The sequence below is a fragment of the Echinops telfairi genome, unplaced genomic scaffold, assembly GCF_000313985.2.
Source record: "Echinops telfairi isolate 266 unplaced genomic scaffold, ASM31398v2 ScPeMD7_7469;HRSCAF=8507_1, whole genome shotgun sequence".
In the NCBI taxonomy this organism is placed as follows: Eukaryota; Metazoa; Chordata; class Mammalia; order Afrosoricida; family Tenrecidae; genus Echinops; species Echinops telfairi.
In genome coordinates this window covers 70,083,155-70,103,457 of record NW_022111373.1, presented here as the reverse complement: position 1 = coordinate 70,103,457, position 20,303 = coordinate 70,083,155, and the positions used below count along the sequence as shown (strand labels likewise).

Here is a 20,303-nt window from a genome sequence, read left to right as displayed (position 1 = left end):
CCCTACAATCTTAATCCTTAAATTGACAGCAGATTAGGTGACTACCACAGGTGGTGATTCACTCATGGTTGCAAGGTGGTTGCTGCAACTCCGGCTATCATATTCATATTACATGAGGAAAATGGGAGAAGTAAATGCTGTCTCTTTCCTTTTTTTTTTTAAGACCTTAGAGCTTTTTATAGCCAGCCTTACTTAGAGGAAGGATATGAATTTATTTTGTTCAGCTTCTATAATTGAGTTAGGCAAGGAACAAGGTGAGTAGATGCAGAAGTAGCCAGAAGGCAATTTCTGCCACAACAAATAAATTCAGTAATAATAATGATAGCTGCTGACCTTTCTGATAGTAATATTTGCAATAATAGTAGTAATATTGTTGTTATCAATACAGAGACATTATTCTATGCCCTTTATTTAAAATACATAAAAAGAGTATAAGTGTAAGCCTTTTAAAAAAAGATTAATGTCCAGAAAGCCAAGCGTTTTCCCTTGGATGTAAGACCAGAATGCTGTAGTTTGAGAAGAACAGATGGCTGCCTTCCCAAGGTCACAGAATTGGTGGTCGTTGGCCTTTGGTCTGCATCTCTTGCATTGGGAGTGCCCAATGACTGGTGGCCTGAGACCACCATGTATTTACTATTTTAATGCTCTCCTTGCTTTCTTAGGACATGGGTCAGTCTAGCAGGCATGATTCTGCCTTTGTGATTGCGTGTTAATTAAAATGTTGCCTAGTAAAAATAATGTCTCAACAACTTAAGTCTTTAATATCTATAAGTCAACAATTTATGTAATGTAATCTAAAACACATGTGTAATTTCTGTTTCTCAAGTGTTTTAAATTCTATACTGTCAGCTAAATTAATGATACTATCAATGGAGGATGGCACAGGAGTGGACAGTTTTTCATTTTGTTGTACATAGAGTTGCTGTGCATGGCAACTGACTCAACAGTAACTAACAACAACATCATCAAATAGAATTACCTTTTGCCCTATGAGGATGATGTATAATGTTCTCCGATAAAAAGATAATGATGTCTTTAAAGTGAATCAGGGACGACATATATAAACCATAGATATATTAATGGATCTGGGGCTAGCACGTAATCATAGCCTTAATCAAGGAGAGTTATTCTTATGACATGGCCCTACTTAATACTCGCTCTCATAAAGAGATCTTTGAGGATATGGGTGCTATAACAAAGTGTGGTGAAGAGATCAGATGGTGCCCAGTTATCAGAAAGAATAGCGTCTGGGATCTTAAAGACTTGTCTTAAAATAAGCAGCCATCTATATAAAGCAGCAACTGAGTGCACATAGACAAAGTACACTAACCTGTGTGATCCAAGGATTTTAAACAATAAAATCCAAATCTGTAGGAGGGAACAGTATCAGAGCTTGAATTCTGGGCACCCAGTTTGACTGGGAAGCCCACAACTCATTTTCAGGGTCCCCACATGGATTAAGTTTCAAGTGAATCCCCTCTGACCATAGTCCAGGGATGTGATAGCCTTACTGTCAGACAGAGAGCATTGCAAAGTCAATATTGGCACTTGTAATTAGGTTAAATGTAACATCTTTAATCATTTGATCTCCCCTTTGACACATTTTAAAGTTCTAGTTTTTAATGTTTTCTGCTTTCTTTTCGAAAGAAGTGTTTCTTTGTTTTATTTTGTCATTGTTATTGGGTTATTTTGTTTTGTTTCTTATTTTGATTTTGTATGCTTTTCTGTGTAAGAAATCCAAGATAAGTAAATCTATAGAGACATTAGGTGACTTAATAATTACTCAGGGGCATGCAAGGGGATGTTGGGGAGAAATGGGGAGCTAACAACAATGATAACAAGAAAGAAGAAAATTTTCTAAAATTGATTGTGCAGATGATTGTACAACTCTTCATATGATTGGACTATTGTATTATATGGAATTATATGCCACTAAAATTTTTAGAAAATGAAGTGGTAGTTATGGAGGCAACATAAAAAACAACAGTTAAAAAATTCTCACCTTAGTTAAGGCATAAAATTCAGCCAACCATGCCATATATTGTTCCAAAGTAAAGATTTTAGATATGCAAGGATTAATAAATAAAAGTATATTAGACAAAAATGGAAAAGGAAAGAAAGCATTTATCCTCTTATTCACCTAAGTTATGCTAACTTTAATAAACCCACTGGAACCACAAAGCAGGTACAGTTCCTGTTCTTGTGAAATTTGTTTAATGGAGAAGATGATCCTGAATGCAGGAAGATCACAGGTCAGTGGGTGGGAAGTCTTGTGGATCTAGTGATGTTGTAAGCATCTCAGCACTGGCAGGGGTCTCCATGTGGTTTCTCCTGCTCAGAGCACTAGTGTAGTTCCATGTGTCTTGTCAGCTGCAATGTCTCCCAGGGAGTGAGCATGTGTCTTGCCTCCAGCGAGCAATTTATCTCCTCAGTGCCTCCAAATGCCGTCATCAAGCAGCGACCTGATTGTCAGGCTAAACTCCACCCCTACTACTAGGACAAACATCGTACCTGTTCTGTTCTGTGCACTTCTGTATCCACTCCCCTCCTACCATGTCTAATCCATAGTTAAGTGTGCACTTGAAAAACTAGCAGTAGAATCTTTAATATAAATAGAAAATAAATAATATTTGTCATGGTCTGGACTTGTTTCATAGTCTAGATTTCTGGAATCTGGCTAAAACAGTCCCTAGAATTAAAACTATCTGAAATAGGACACTGTAGCTTAACCAGGTTTGTCCATACAACTCAACAAGTAATCAAATGTCTCTGGAAGATGTCATCATACTGGGCAAACATGTAAGTAGAGGTATAGGCAGAATAAAGTATCTTAATGTGGCATTCACAGTTCCTGTGGCCTGGAAATTAGTCTTTCTCTGGCAATATTCGCTGTGCTTCCCCTGTGATGCTGAGTGAGAGGAGACTTGGACTTCCTGAAATCCAAATGAAGCTTTCGTGGCGAGAGGGCAGGCAAATGAGGACCAAATCTCAACAATTGTGTCTGAGTCACAGGGATGCTCTTACAAATGCCACTTGCTCTGCAGGACAGATAGCCTACACGACCCATGACCTCGCCTACTCTGAGTGTAGCACTAGTTGGTGCCTGGCTACTACTACTGACCATTCTAATTAGGGCCACAGTTGATTAACTCTGAGAGAATGGGAGAAAAATGTGGAACAGAATCACAGATTCCTTATAAAAACAACAGCAAAACAGACTTCTGATACTAGAGTACGACCTGAGACTATTGATAATCTCTTCAAACCTTGAACCCCAAACCCCTGTCACCTTGTAGCTTGAAACAGATTAGCTTGACAGAGTAATCACTATCACCCATAAATACTATTCTCCTTTGAAAAACCACCTTTATGGGACCAAGTAACCAACAATTCGTTTAAAACACAGATGAGCATGTGAGCAGCAGAGAATTAGATTCATGGCAGGGAACAGCCAGAAGGACATAATGAGAAAGCTCACTCCCATTTAGGAAGCCTGGAGCCAATGTCCCAGAACAACCTGGAGGGAAATGGGTGAATGAAAACCTGATCTGCTATCCAAGTCTTCACCAAAACATAGTGTGTGTGTGTGTTATCAAAGTATATAATAAATATAAATATAATATATAACATATATTATATATAAATATATACATTAAAATGCTACTTCCTGAGCCATTTCACGCATCTATTGAATTGAAATCTCCAATGTGAAACTTCAGAGACTGCATTTTGAAAGTTCTTGTTAAATTTACTACTCAAGCTGCAGAATTATTACTGTGTTATTTTCACTAATATTCTCTTACTCTATCTCTAGGTTCTAATATCCACTACAATGGCTACACAGACAAAATTAATGACTAAAGGGCTTATTAAGGAAGCTACGAAATTGTAATTAATGCCAGTGAGAAATGCACAGGGTTGAGTCGTTAAGCAGAGCATCTTACAAAGTTATTTCAGGTCTGCTAATAAATGCCCAAAGGGGCATATATACCACTCCTCTGTAAAGCCCAACCTGAAGGCATTCGGCTCAAGATCCCTGGGTCAGCAAACCCAGCTCCCTGAATTAAGGGCCCAGGGACACCCTACTCTAGTCAGCCTCAGCCCAAAGTCACTCAGCTCCACCTCCATCAGTCAGCGAATCCAGCTTCCCCAGTTAAGTGCCCAGAGGCTCCCCACTCACAAGCCGGCCTCCTGCACAAAAGCACTCAGCTTTACTGGTTCCTTGGGTTGGGAAGTCCATCATTCTGTTTCATGCTCTGGCCCCTAGCTCTGCTGCTGCTCCTCTGATGGTATAGCTGTCATTTAGATCCTGGTTCACTGCACAGAGATCTCAGGTCCAGAGGACATGCTCCACTCCTTGTATCACCTGGAAATGAGAACCCTCTTCCTGCTTCTCCGAGGGCTCATTTTATACACAGCAGGATGGCATTCAATGGAATCCTGGTCACAGTTACGAGTGAATCCTATGCGTATCTTCCTACCTTCTTCCCAGACCCGTATAGGGGGAGATCATTGGATGGCAGGTAGAGACTTTAGCTAGAAGGGCCACATTAAATAGTTACCACCCTGGCAATTTCTATGTAGTCTTAGTGCCATAGTCATTGTAATTCTTTAAATATAAATATACTGTTAAACAAAATTACTTCAAATCCATTTTTATACTCAGTGGGGATAAAAACAAAATTTAACAGAATGGGATATTTGCATAATGTTTGACTTCAAACTTCATCTTTAAATTGGACATAGAGCATACATGGTTGAAATCTACACATTCCACAAATACGCATCGAGACCCTACTTTGTGCCTGGCACTGCTTTAAGAAGGACAAATAAATTGGTAAAAATCTGTAAATAGCAGGAGGCTTCAGGAATTTTCCTCAGAGCCGCACATGAATCTTTTCCTGAACAAGAAGCAGATTGATTTTTCAGTAGAGTTTTGGCAAATGTATAAATTTGACTCTTTAAGTGGTATACGTAGGTCAGCATGTTTTGAGAAATGTACTCATCAATGAACCCTTTCTACACATATGTCTAAGGATTTTAGTGTACATCACTGAGATAAGATCTGCTGTTTAGTATGCTGACAAATGCAAACTTGCATTCCACCTTTTTCGATGCAACAATTAAGTTTTCAGGAGAAAGATGGGGTTTTCCTCCTGGAAACAGTTAGAGTCTTGGAACCCACAGGGGCAGTTTTACCCAGTCCTATGGGCTTGCCGTGAGTTGGAATCAATTCATGGCAGTGAGTGAGGATTAAGTTTTCAGAAAGCAATGAATTATAAAGTGTAGGCTAGAAAATAGCTTGAGGAAAAGCAAAACATTTGGTCTCTTGTCTCAACACAGTGTTTCTCTTTATGCCCATGATAGCTGTGGTGCAGTCGCGGTTACTCGGGCTGTTGACCAAACCAGAAAATGATGAGGCTTTTGACTCTAAAGAGTTCCAGTCTCCAGTCAGTCAGGGTGCAGTATAGCACCGATGAAACATACAACTTTCTTCTAGTTCTTTAATGCCCCCCACCACCATTATCATGACCCCAATTCTACCTTACAAATCCATCTCAGCCAGAGGATGTACACTGGTACAGATAAGAGCTGGAAACACAGGGAACCCAGGACAGATAGACCCCTCAGGACCAATAATGAGAATAGAGATACCAGGAGGGTAGGGGAAGGTGGGGGGAGAGATGGGGAACAAATCACAGTGATCTACATAGAACCCCCTCCCAGGGGGATGGACAACAAAAAAGTGGGTGAAGGGAGACAGCAGTTGGTATAAGACTTGAAAAAAAAAATTATAAGTTATCAAGGAAGGATGAGGGGGGAGGGAAAAATGAGCTGATATCAAAGGCTCAAGTAGAAAGAAGGTTTTGAAAATGATGATGGCAGTATATGTACAAATGTCCTTGACACAATGGATGTATGCATGGATTGAGATAAGAGCTGTAAGAGCCCCAAATAAAATGATTTATAAAAATTAAAAAAAAAAAAGAGCAGGCTCATAAACCCAGAGCAGGCAGTTCTACTCTATCCTATACGTTCACCGTGAGTCAGAATCATCCTGATGGCAGTGAGTTGAGTTTAGCATGCCAATTAAATGTTGGTTGAAAAGAATGTTTGCATGTAAGTATCCCCAGTTAATAATTTTGTGCCAAGGCTTCCATGGAAACCCCCTCTCATGGCACCTAGCTGCAAGGGTGGCTATGTGGTCAGAACAGCACGAGTGGATTCTGTTAGAAGGAGAATTGGAAGGGAGTGAGCATTCAAATGCTGAAATGAGATTATTTTAAATGTTTGCTTTTGATCATGTGGATACCTGATTTGTTTGCCCACTTTAATTTAATTCAGCAGAGATTTATTGTGCACCCACTGTGGAATATTTACACACTATAATAAAATATATCCCCCTTGGACAGAAAGAAAGCATCTTGAATCAAGTGTGGATCTTCCAGCTGGTAGTAAATACCAGCATGTAAAACCACATGGTAAATGGCATTTTGCTAAATGAGTAGGTTGTTATAATATAAGTGTTGCCTGATAAATGTCTCTGTGGTTTATTTAGCTTCCACAGAGGTTAAGCCCTTGACTGCTCCCTGGGAGAAAGATAGGGCAATTTGCTTCCATAATGATTTCAACTGTAGAAACTTTATGAGGCAGTTCTGTGGTGTCCTGTAGAGTCACTATGAGCTAGAATTGACTTAAGGCCAATGAGTTGTGTGTGTTTATTTAGTATAGCTGTGTCTTGCTTAAAGGAGATCTCATTACATCTTTTTGACTGAAGTGATTGTATGAATTTAATACCTGAGGGTTTCATTTTGTTTGGTTTTGAATCCAAACACTAACCTTTGCTCTGCAGATATCATAGTAGTAGCACTGTCAGGTAAGCATTGGACTGCTAACCACGTGGTTGGAAGTTCAAACTCACCAGTGCATCCTCAGGAAAAAGATGAGACTCTCTGCTCCTTGTAAAGATTTGCAACCTCGGATGCTTTAGAGTTGCTCTGAGTAGGAATATACTGAATGGCAGTGGACTTGGGGCCCTATTTTAAGGAGATCGCCAAGGAACTCTAAGCTGTATTCATGTTTAGGACCAGTTTTTCAAGTTTAATTTTTATAAGATGATAGAACTGATATTTTATGAAAGAAAGGACTGTGTGTCACAGATGCGGCAAGGTTATATAGTTTTTTCCTTGATCAAGGATGTATCCTTTATTTGTGTTCACTTTTTTCCCAGAGCTGCTCAGTTTCATTTTTCCTTCGATGACCTCTCATGAACATTGAGTCAATTCTGACTCATAGTGACCCTGTAGGGTGGAGTTAGAGCTGCCCCTGTGAGTTTCTGAGACTGTAGCTTTTTAGGGAAGTAGAAATCCTCATCTCACTCCTGCAGAGTGGCTGGTAGTTTCAAACTACTGACTTTGTGATTTGGAGCCCAACATGTAACCCACTGTGCCTCCTAGGCTCCTGGTTTGATGACCTGATGGCTGATTGAGCTTATCTATCTTTTGATGGGCCTAATTATGTTTTTCGCAGATAGAACTACGGCTGAATATTTGCTCTGTTAATTGGTTTCCTTTGAAATTCTTTGGACTTTCCCAAAGGAGTAGACTACTTGGTGTGTTAGAGAATGGCTTGCCCGCATAACTCATGGACAGTGTCTTTGATAGGAGACCATCTGTGTCCTTCATAAGTTACCTGCAGGTGCTCTGTAGATCAAGGGTGAGGACTATCTAGTGTTTGGACCATAAAAGGCCCACAAAATCATCAATGCTTGGTAATCACAGACCTCACCAAAGAGAAACAGTTCCACCCATCACATTTGGGGTGATTGATTAAATGTTGGCCAGTATGGCACTTGTATTATAAATGTCCAAATGGCCCTTGGCCATGTAATCCCTGCTATAGAACATTCCAGCAAGTGTTGCTTTTATGAGCCAATGCAAGTTTGGCATTTACCTAGATTAATATCTTGATTTTCAGAAATGTTTTCATTGGAATTAGATGATTGCTACAGTGGTTTTTGTTTGGTTATGTTTGACTTTTAATATTGCATTGTGATCTGAATGTGGCCATTACTAGGTTAAACAGAAGAAATAAAACCCTTTTCGTATTTATTGAAGTAATTTAGTTGATTTTTGGTAGAAAAAAAGCTCATTATTTAACTTGGTAATTACCATCTGTGTTAGTCTGGGTTGACTAGAGAAACAAATACATAGACACTCATATGTGTGTAAGAGAGAATCTTATATCAAAGAGTAATTGTACATTAAGACAACATCCCAGCCCAGTCCAGATCAGGTCCATGAGTCCAATGTTAGCCCATTGCAACACATACAATGATACTGAATGCAGGAAGATCACAGGCCAGTGGGTGGAAAGTCTTGTGGATCCAGTGGCAGTGGAAGCATCTCAGTGCTGGCAGGGGTCTCTACGTGGCTCCTTCAGCGTTGGGGCTCTAGCTTAGCTCCATGTGTCTTCTCAACAGGAATGTCTTGCAGAGAGTGTGTTTGTGTCCCACCTCCAGTGAGCTATTTATCTCTGTGGTGCCTCCAAATGAGGTCATGAAGCTCTGACCTGCTTGACAGGCAAGACTCCACCCCTTCTATCTTAAAAGACTCAAATTAAAAAAAAAAAAAAGACTCAAATTGACAACAGATTATGTAACTACCACACCATTAGTCTGGCATGTCTTAATCTAATGTTATAATATTGTATGTTGTACTTGATGTATGATTTTCAGTATATATCACCTTATCTTATGATTATAGAAATAACATTTGAACTTACAAATCAGATTAGACCAGAGCATGTGCACTGCTACAGATAAGAGCCCACAACACAGGGAATCCAGGAAAGATAAACTCCTCAGAGCCAACAATGAGAGTAGAGATACCAGGAGGATTAGGGGAGGGTGGGGGGAGAAAGGGCAAATCGAACCCAAGGATCAACCTGTAACCCCCTCCCAGGGGGATAAACAATAGAAAAGTGGGTGAAGGGTGACAGAGGATGATGTAAGATATGAAAGTGATAATCTATCACTCATCAAGGGTTCGTGAGGGAGGGGGAAGAAATGGGGAGCTGAGTAAGGGGCTCAAGCAGGAAGAGACTGCTTTGTAAATGAGGATGGCGGCATCTGTGCAAATGTGCTTAACACACTGGATGAATGTATGGACTGTGATAAGAGACGTAAGAGCCCCAGTAAAAGTATTTAATCAAAATTAAAAAGAAATAACATTTGTTCACCATTTGTGTTAGTCTGGGTAGACTAGAGAAAAAAATCCAAGGAGCCTCATATATGTAGAGGAAAGAGCTTTATCTCAAAGAGTAATTATGTATTAAGAAAACATTCGTTATTAGCCCTGAAGTCTGATATTAGCCAATAAACCCCTCTTTGGACTCACACAGCACATGCTATGATTCTGAATGCAGGAAGATTACAGGCCTGTGGGTAGAAAGTCCTGTGGGTTCAGTGGTGGTGGGAGCATCTTCAGGACTTTGGCTGCCATCAGTCTTACTCCATGTGGCTTGTCAACATGAATGTCAAGCAGAGAGAGCATGTGTCCCACCTCCAGGGAGAACAAGATTAAGTTCCCAGAATCCACATGAGAAGGTTGCATCCACCAGGAGGCATAATTAGACTGTGACCTGATTGATAGGCTAAACTCTATCCCTTTATTTATCAAGTTGACATGAAATTGTGTAACTACCCCAACATTCAAAATTTAAAACTATAGAGAACCCTAAAGAAGAAAAATTTTGAAATCATTTGTAATTCTACCTAGAAATGATTGTTTTCAGTCAGTGTTTCTCAAAGTGGGTGATACTGCCCCCTGGAATGAGACAAAGGGGTTGAAAAAGCAGATACCTATGCTTTATCCTGGATTCTGGACTGTAAAATTAATTTTCAGGTGGATGTTGAGTAATTTTTATTTTCCTGAAATGGGGGCAATTGGCTAAATAAGTTTGGGGATCTCTGGTTAGGTAGGTGGCTGTGTTTATTTTTTAAAATATATGCATGTAGAAGTAAATGGCTTATATACTAAGTAAAAGGAGCACAGATTTATTGCCTAACAATTTTGTTATATCTGCATGTCTTTGTAATAATTGATGCTGTAGTTAGATTTTATGTCAGCGTGGAATCTATGAAAGTGTAGGGGTAGAGTCCAACCTGTCAGTCAGGCCACGGCCTGGTAATACCTCCTTGGTGGTGTGGCCTTTTTGTAAGGGATAAACTGGGAACTTCTCTATCCTGCTTGCTGGGATTCTGTGTCTGCCACTGGGGGTGGCTCCAGGCGGCTTTCCAACCCTGAGAGCTGTTAACTCCCAATCTTATTTCCACCGACTTTGGAGCCACATGACTCTCCACCCGCTGGCCTCTGAGCTTCTCTATCACCCTCCATCTTTCTGCATCATCAACCTGCAGCTGTGGGTCCCTGATTGGACCATCTGGATTTGTGTTGGACTGGGCGGAGCTGCCTTCTTGATACAGAATTCTTTCTTATACAAATGGGTGTCACTGGATTTGTTTGTCTAGATGACCCAACATAATACAATTGGTATTCTGCTATTGTTTCTCTTCTGCCATTTAATTTTTTCCTCTCTCTCTTTTTTCTTCTTCTTACTTGTACTCATCTGGATTGTCAGAACCTTAAATGCTCAGAGAAACACCACAAATTAGTGTAACAGAATTAATTTATTGTGAGTAGATAAGAGTCAAATTGGGCAACATCCACCAAAATTAGGAAGTGCTCCAAAGAGAAGACAGTGGAAGTGAGTTATAAAAGGTATGAGCAAATCACAAAGAACACACCAGACATCCTAACACCCAGTCTCTCGTCAGCCCTTGGAGTTTCTGCTTCCCCAACTGACTGTTACCTAGACAATTTTCAAGAGAACCAGTGACTCAGGTAAAAAGTTCTCCACTAGGCTGCTTACTAAGCTATTGTTTGACCTGAACATGGCTCCCGGGAGCCAGTGCCTATGGAGTTGTCAGAACACCTACAGACAGATGACCTGGGTGGGTCACCTCAACTCCATGGACCCAGAAATCTGGATTTCAGAAGAACCTGAATGATTTGTCAATCCCAGAGTTAGGGTACTTTTGTAAAATTTATATAAAATATCCCCATCCCTCACCCCCACCCCGACCCAAAAAAGAGGCATAAACCCTAATTCTGCGAACAGTTAGCAAAGTGAAGTGAGTAGCATTAACTTTGGTTAAGGAAAAAGCCAAATTAACTAACATAAAAACCCTCATATGGAAAAACACCGAGAATATGTCAAGGAGTCCCAATCCAATAATCATTGCCTCTATTTAACAGTTTTAATATTTAGACTCTAATTACCATCCTATATAGAAAAAATCCTTTTTTTGCAGTTAATTACAATATTTTTGCCTTCATGTAACACGTTACTTGCCTAGGGCCAAGAGATTGTGATTGAAAATGTCAGAGGCCCACCCCATTTGCTATAATTATAAAATATTTAGAATGTAACCTCAAAATATTGAGATGGTATTTTAAAAAAAACAAAAAAACTCTTGCTCACATTTCCACAAAAGTGTTAGCCACTTTAGAAACTGACTCAAAAAGTAATGCTCCCCCCCATTAATGCTTTATTAAGCTTTGCTGACCTATATGAAGGTCATAGAGTCAGGGGATTAGGAAGATTAGTCTTCCATCACACCTAAAAATATCTCAGTGATTTTTTTTTTCCTTAATCACATAACTATAACTTTAACCCTGCTCAGAGCAAATGTAACTTTAAGATGAAATCTAAGGATGCATTCTTTATTTTTCACTACATTTGAGTGTAAATGCAGACAGAATGACAATAATGCATATGTGTCCAAAGGCCTTCAATACCTAAACTATTTCAGCATCTGGAATTTTTCCAAATAATTATCCAGTATGAGTGTTTTGTAAATACATATTGCTTTAATAAAAAGTATGTCAACACTCTTTTGTTGTTAAATTACTTAGACCTTGCTGCAAAATTTTATCTTAGGCAGCTTACTAGGAGCAGTAGCCTCACTGGCTAATGAGAGAAGAGGATCGTATGTAAAGGCAGTGGGGCAAAGAGAAAGCAGAGAAACAGGTGATTAGATCATGGTTGCTGTTTGTTGTTGGTAGGTTCTGTTTAGTTGCTTTCTAATAGCCAAGAAGAAAAGTGTGTTTATACATTTCTGTGTTTTAAGAGTGGTGTAAAGTCATTATATTGCTGCAATTTGTTAAAAAATAGAGTATTTCTCAAGAGAAGTCAATAGAGATTGTTGTTTTCATTTTGTTTGTTATTCAATACATAGTTTAGACAAATACTGTCCCAGAGGAGAAGCCTCATGACTGGTAGATGAGCCAGGTGGCATTTCTGCTGGGCAAATTGATACTCTATCATCAGTTGTTACGGAAAAGTAGAAAATGTGTTGGCTCCTAATGTCGTGGCTTTCAAAGTGTCCTATAAGGGCACCTAAGTCTACAAAAACCCTCTCCAAAACCAAAACTCACTGCCATTGAGCCGATGCCTACTCACAGTAACCCTGCGTTACAGAGTACACCTGCCCCTGTGAGTGTCTAAGACTGCAACTCTTTATGGCAGTAGAAAGCCCTGTCTTTCTCCTTCAGAGTGGCTTGTGGTTTGGAACTGCTGACCTTGTGGTTATCAGCCCAACACCTGACCACTACACTACCACAAAACCCCCCTAGCTGAGGAGAAAGGCCTTTTTGTGCCAGTTTCTGGCCAGATCATCAATCCTTTATCTCATCTCCATAGTGAATTACCTTTTTTTTACTTCTACAAAATCTTCTGCCAATTCTTCCTCTCTTTTTGTTGTCGTTGTAAAATTTATTTTAACTTAGGACATTCACAAATTGTTTCCTCTTGAGTAGTTTTGGATGCTAGGTTATTTTGCAGTCTTGTGAAGAAGTAATTCATTTTACTGTATGTTGAACATTTTATGTTCCAGACACTCTGCTTGACATTTGAGGGGAATACAAAGGGAACTCAGCCAGGCCTGCTCTCAAATAGGAAGAAGACAAGGAAAAATCACCCCTGACAAATTCCAAGTGGGCCATGTGGGACGGCTATGTAGAAGTAGCTTGAAAGAAAACAAGATTTTTAGTCAACAGGAAAGAGGGATGGACATTTTTCCAGAAAAATGAGGATAAGCAGAGAGAGATTTAAGTGGGTGTCATCAACTTTGGGGATATACTTAAAGTCCACTGAATTTCCATGTACTTTGAAATGATGAGACACCCAGATAACAGAGTGGTTCTGTGTTAGGTTGTTTGCCACAAGTTAAACGGTTCAAAACCACCAAATGCTCTGTGGGAGAAAGACTAGGCTTTCGATTCCCGTAAAGAGTTACAGTCTCCAAAACCCACAGGCGCAGGTATCCCCTGCCCTGTCGGGTTGCTATGAGTTGGAATCGACTTCATGGCAGTGAACTGAGTTTTAAAATGATTAAGTTTATGGGATGTTAATTATGTTTTTAAAAGCAGTTATATAATAATATGATGCTTATTAGGAATGGGACGTATAAATTGTTGTGGCAATAACAGGATTCCTGGGACAGCACAGAAGGAGATGAGATTAGAGAAAGGTTTGGGGCCCAAATCCTCATAATGTTTTAAAAACTGTGCGAGGACTTGTGCGTTTTGTTCCCTGGGCTGTGGGAAACCACTTTAGTTTTTTAAGCCTGAGAATCTATACAGCTCAGTTGGTTTTAATGTATGAATCTGCCAGCAAGCTGAAAGATGGATTCACTATCAGTGAAAGTGAGAGGAGAGAGAGAAAGTTAGGCTATTGGAACATGTTGATCAAAGAACATAAACAAGTGAAGCAAGGGTGGGATTGAAATGATTCTTAATGACCAGACATGGAAGAGTAAGGGAGCAAGACGAAGAAAAGAAACCCCCGAACTTCTCATTTTTCACATTTACCGAAGAAGGGTTTGATACTAGTTTTCTTTGCTGTATAATAAATTACCACAATCTCACATTTTTTTCCATTTAAATATTCTGTGAGTCTCTAGCTCAGGCTTGGCTTAGCTGGGTCCTGTGCGAGGTTGCGGTCAAGGTACTGGCCACACCTGGGACTCGCCCGTAAGTGAACTGGCCGTGGTTCTAGTTCCAGGCTCATTCAGGTTGTTGGCAGGATTCATTTCCGAGTGGAAGGCCTGAGGGCCTACCTTCTTCCTGGTTGTCATGGTGGGGGTTGGGGGGCCTTTTTGGTTTTTTGGGGAGGTTGTTGTTGTTTTTTTTAAAGGTTCTGTACAGCAGAACAAAGCACTTCCTGGGCCTGTGCTATCCTCCCAATTGTTCTTATATTTGAGGCCATTGGAGACTGCTTATAGCTCCTTGCTAATAGACAGACGAAAACCCGTATTTCACCCTTGCTTGGATTTGTATATTTATTAATGAGATTGAACATTTTGATGAGTTTGCCCCTTTTGTGATTTAACATTTTTGCCTTTCTGTTGAAATTTGCCAGCTTATTTTACAGATATTAGCCTTTGGTCATGCATTGAAAATATTTTTCTCAGTGTATTCTTTGCCTTTTAACTTTTCCATGATATGTTTTTGCTATACAGAAAGTTGAACATTTTAAGTAGTTAATTCCACTTAAACTGCTACTTTCCAGTTTCTGTTTTTGTTGTTAGGTACATAAAGCAATCCAGCTATTGCTGACAGATCACGCAATTAGTCAAGCATTGAGCTGCTAACTTCAAGGTCTGAGGTTCAAACACACTAGCTGCTTTTAAAGATTTGCTAAGCCTCATCAACCATGTATAGGGTTGCTATGAGTCAGAATCGACCTGATTCCAGTGGGTGGGAATATGTTTATGCTTTTTATTTTTACATTAAACCTTAAATCCATACCTTAGGTGCTGTCCAGTCTCTTAGGTCTCATAATAACCCATGTTACCAAACGTGAGGTTCTTCTCCAGGGAATGGTCCCTTCTGGGAATATATCTGAAGTAGGTGAGATAGAGTCTCACTATCCTCACATCAGAGGAGCTTTCTGGTTTGTTACTTGGCCGAAGGCAGATTTGTTTTTACTTCTGGCCGCCCTTGGAACTTCCACTATTCTTGGCCAACACCCTAGTTCAAATGCGTCGATTAATCTGCTATCTTCCCTGTTCACTGTCCTGCTTTCCCTGCATAAGAGGCAGTTGAAAATGCCGCACCTTAGGTTCTCACACTGGCATCTTTACTCTTTAATAAGTTTCCTAATGCAAATGCAGTAGTAGATTTGCCTAATGCAACATACCTTTGATTTCTTGAGTGCTGTTTCTCTGGGTGTGGATCCTCGTAAAATTAATCCTCAACAACTTCATTCTTTTCCCCTTTATCACAGTGTAGCTTATTAATTCAGTTGTGAGGATTTTGTTTTATGTTGAGGACTAATCCACATGGAGAGTCTTTGTATTCATCAGAAAGTGCTTCAAGTCCTCTTCACGTTGCGCAAGCAAGGTTGTGTCATATGCATATCACAGGATGACGAGTCTGCCTCTCCTATTGATGCTGCGGCCTTGTTCATCTAGTTTAGCTTCTCTGATTACTTGTTCAGGACGTGGACTGAATAAGCATAGTAAATGGATAAAATCTTGATGCACACCTTTCCGGATTTCAAACCAGGCAGGCATGGAAACACATCTTTATTTTCCCTGAAACAACAAATTAGCTACCAACCTTTGTGACTGTAAGGATCCCTAATGCCAACCACAAAGTCAACAGTTCAGAACCACCAGTTTTTTCAGGGGAGAAAAATGAGGCTTTTTACTCTTGTAAAAATGTATACTCTTAGAAATGCACAGGTAGTTCTACTCTGTCCTCTAGGTTGCTAGTGTCACTAATAGTTGGAATCAACTCGATGGCTATGTGTTTTGATTTTTTAAATTAATCCTTCAGCTATTTGTTTACAATTTGAAGTCTCATTATTTTTAAATGCTAAGTGTGTGTGTGTGTATATGTATGTTTACCTAAAAATATCTTCCCCAGGAGTATGCTAAGATTCCTAAAGTTCCTAACATGAGCATTACCTTACTATTTCTAGAATAGTTTTTATAATTTTTAAACAAACTTTTGTATTATAAGATCTTATCGACTTTAAAAAGAAAAAAGATCTTATCCAGTGCTTGCTTGTTACTCTATTTCTTGATAATTAAATATAACTTAATTTATATCTTATCAGAGTCTTTGTATTACCAGCGAGAGATTTTTCTCTTTGGGTCAGCTCACAACCCTTCAGGGTAAAGGCCAAGTGTATTTGCCATTGTATTGCTAAAGAATTCAGGGCAGTGTAGAGCTACAGAAATTTCATCTTCTCCTTGCTTCACTAGTAAACACTGAAAATCAAGGTCTATAGGCATATTGGGATTTTGAAAAGGTAGCCAGATGTTTAACAACATTTAGAGATGGACAGCACTTTGAGTGAAGTCATAGATGGACTCATTACAGAGTTTTTAATCGCAGTGGTTACTAGGACAGCTTTCTTAAGGCTCTTCCAGTCTATGGAGGGAAACATTACACATGGCCACAGAGCTGGGGAAGGCATGGTTTCACTGCAAGTTTCTCCCGAAATAAAAGATGCATCATGCTGGTGTAGGGCATGGTCTACTTTGTGAATGTTTGTAGCAAGACTAAATTGATGGAGGTCTGCTTTTCTGAGAAAAGCGAAGCAATCACAGAGCTGGCCAGTGAGTAGAAAACTTGACATCTGGATTGAGCTATTAAGTTAATAGGGTGACTTTGAGTAGTACCTAGTTATCCCCCCCCCTTTTTTCCCCCAGTTTCTATTTGTAATATTGTAATAAAATGAGCACTTGCCTCCAAATTTGCCTCTGTGGAACATTAGTGCTGCAAGGGGCTCAGTGAGAACTGTCAGGAGTCACACTCCATGGCCACCTAAGTTAGGACAATAAATGTTGGAGACTTGATCCTCCTCTAAGAAATGCAGGGTGTAGTAGAATACTAAAGTGTAGTAGAACGCTTATAAGGAGCCTAGGTAGTGCATGTAATTTGCAATTGGCTGCTGCCCTAACAGTTGGCAGTTCAAACCCACCTAGTGGCTTCATGAAAAAATCCTAGGGAACTATCTCTAAAAATATTGCAGCCAAGAAAGCCCTCTACAGCAGTTCTATTTTGTAACATGTGGCATGTGGTTACCATCAGTCAGATTCAACAGCATTTAAAAGTAATGAGAACAAAACCAAAAAGCCAAACTCAACTGCCATCGAGTAGATTCTGAGTCATAACAACCCCATAGGACAGGGTAGAACTGCCCCTGAATTTTTGAGACTATAACTCTTTCCCAAGAGTGGAAAGTCTCATCTTTCTTCAATGGAGTGATTGGTGTTTTCAAACTGCTGACCTTGTGGCTAACAGTCCAACACGTAACCACTAAGCCACCAGGGCACCTCAATGAGACTAAGAACACTGGTACAAAACCTCCCTACTTCTTTTGGACCCATCTCTTGGCATCCATGGGCGGAACTTATGCTCAGTGAAACCCATGTTGGGAGCCTGTGTTAGCTCCTGTCTGAAGTCATTAAAAAGATCATTCTAGTCCTGGTAAAAAGGTTTATGTTATATAAGTACTCTATTTCATATGTGATACTTTGATGTCAATGTAACATCTTAAACACGGAAAGAACCTTTTTGTTTGTTTGATTTTGGGGTTTTGTTTTGGTTTTCACAGTTTGATTGGCATATATCTTACAATATGGCATATGAAATACAATTCAGTCATTCATCAAAGCAAGAATAATTGCACCATCATCACCCCAATCAGTTTTATAATTCTTGTATTTGCCCTCCCCTTTGGGCAGTGTCCTCATATTCATGGATATTTGAAATAGCGATGCATTGCGTTTTCATCTTAAGAAGAGTTTGGTTTGGAAAGATAGAGAAAGGCAGGGTAAAAGGTTTCGCTACTCTGCAGAAACTCCATCTAACGCTCAGGCTTTCTATAAGGTGCAATTTGGCACTAAACACTCATTACTTCCACCATATGCTGTCTTTGTGTTTAGCATGACGTCAGTTGTTATGGGTGCAAAATCAATAGACCCCTAGGAGTTCTTTTTTATTTATTTTCATGAAATGATGCTTTGCTTTTTAATATGGGGGGCGAGATGAAAAACCAAGGTATCTTCATCTTTCTGTGTAGGATGGGTGCTGCTGATAACATATGTAAGGGACAGAGCACATTCATGGAAGAGCTGGCAGACACTGCGGAAATACTAAGGAAGGCCACAGCCCAGTCCTTGGTTATCGTGGATGAACTGGGAAGAGGGACGAGCACGCACGATGGAATCGCCATTGCTTATGCGACGCTTGAACATTTTATTAGAGATGTAAGTATCCTGCGTACTTGGTGGTACCTACTACACAAATAGGTTTCCTGACCTGAGCATCCCAGTATTTAAAGCTATTTTTAATTGTTATGATTGGCCCTATCCCTGTCATTGACTATGGGTCCTGAGTGATGGTTCTGAATTTTGAGGTGCCTTCTGCCCTCTGCGGAAGGAAGATAAACCTGGGCTGCAGGAGAAAGGTCTCCGTGGCAACAGAGCCACTCCAAAGCCTGTCCGATTACTCTTGGCAAGCACTAAACCAAGAGCAGGTATAACCTACTTCCTTCCCCTTCCTTAGGGAAAGAACAAACAGGAAATGGTATCAGTTTTACCCTGTGGAGTCGGCTTCAGCAGTTTCCTAAAAGATCTCAACGTTACTGTCTGTTTGTATTACACCACTGTCTGGTACCTCAGCCTGGTTCACTGTTTGGCGTATCTAAGCATCTCAGTGTAGAAAGCTTTTGTTTCAAACTTTCCCTCTCTCTATATCGCTCACCCTTAAAACCTGCTCTTATTTACTTCCTCTCCATCCATTTCAGTCTTTCTCTTTCTCGCCCTCTTAGCACCTGCCCCTACCTGTGGGATCTGCGGCAACGTTTCTTTTTTCGTTTTGTTACTCTTCTTTACGTGGTCAATAAAAGCTTGTATTTTACTTATTTTCTTTCCACAAAACATAAAGCACAAAAGCAAAATTCCTTTTTCATTAAATTTAATTACCCTCAGTTTTGTTTGCTGAATATAAATTTATAATTATTTGTGCTTATTAAATAAATTTATAATATATAAATACATTAATGATTATGTGTATCCTACTCTGATTTGCATATGTATGTGTGTATTTGTATATGTATATATGGAATTATCACATGGGATTTTTGGTCAGTAAAGATGAAAATAAACAGGATTCAGGTATTTGTAAACTGATAGAACTCAGCAACTTGCCTTTAATCATTATGGAAACTACATGTTAAGGAATGTGAGTAAACTCACATTACTACCTCCAAAACACATTTTATACATTCATTAAGAACTCCTGGAACACATTGAGAGAGAACTGAGCTGACTACCTTTGAGTTTGATGTCATTGTTTCCGTTATATAACTTTAGAAATTAACTTTTAGACCTAGACTTGGTGTTAACATTCCTTAACATAGAGATTTCTAGAATATATAATTGGTTCTTTCACATTATATTGATTAAAGAATTCACAAATTTATACAGATATTAAGAAAACATTAGATAAACTAAAATGATGAAGGTATGGTAGGGAAAATGTCAGAATGTCAATGAATAATTGTAGAAAGAATGTTTTATAAATCAACCTTTAATAACTACCATAACAACAGAGACAATGTCGACCAATAAAACCATTAGAAGAAAGAGTGTTGGAGAATAGGATATTTACACACAGTATCACTTTGTAGATTTCTTTATTATTTACGAAGGATGAAAGGTACCAGTACAATGAACAGATTTCATGGACACCAGCTTAAACCAAGTAATTAGCCTTGGCATCACAATATTGGGTCTAATGGCTCCTGATGTAATGCACTGAAAAGGGAAGATCACTTATACATAGTTGTACATGTGATATTCCTGGAAAAATATTTAATCTGAGTAAAATCATGAGGAGTAATCAGACAAATCCAAACTGAGGGATATTATGTAAAATAACTCTACCCGATGCTCAGAAAATGTGAATGCCCTAAAAAGACAAAAGCAAGAGACTGAGGGGGAGGGGAGAGGAAGGATGAGAGCGTCGGGGAGGGAGGAAGAGAAAAAGAGTGTGTGAGAGAGAAGGCTGGGGACTCTTCAAGATTGATGGAAACCAAAGAAACATTACTAAGTTTTTCATGATCCTTGACTTTTACAAAATGTTATAAAGAACAGTATGGGCCAGTTGAAATTTAAATAAGAGCTGTGTATCAGATAATAGTAATGATGCTATTTTATT

The 20,303-nt window shown here is 39.4% G+C and overlaps 1 protein-coding gene across 1 annotated transcript in view; it reads left to right on the top strand.

The window, feature by feature from the left end:
* MSH3 (mutS homolog 3) overlaps nt 1-20,303 on the top strand; it is a 198,399-nt gene that overhangs the window by 163,044 nt on the left and 15,052 nt on the right. The window contains 2 exon segments of the mRNA XM_045285208.1: nt 18,163-18,368; nt 19,157-19,258. Of these exon segments, the coding sequence (XP_045141143.1) occupies nt 18,163-18,368; nt 19,157-19,258 (308 nt within the window).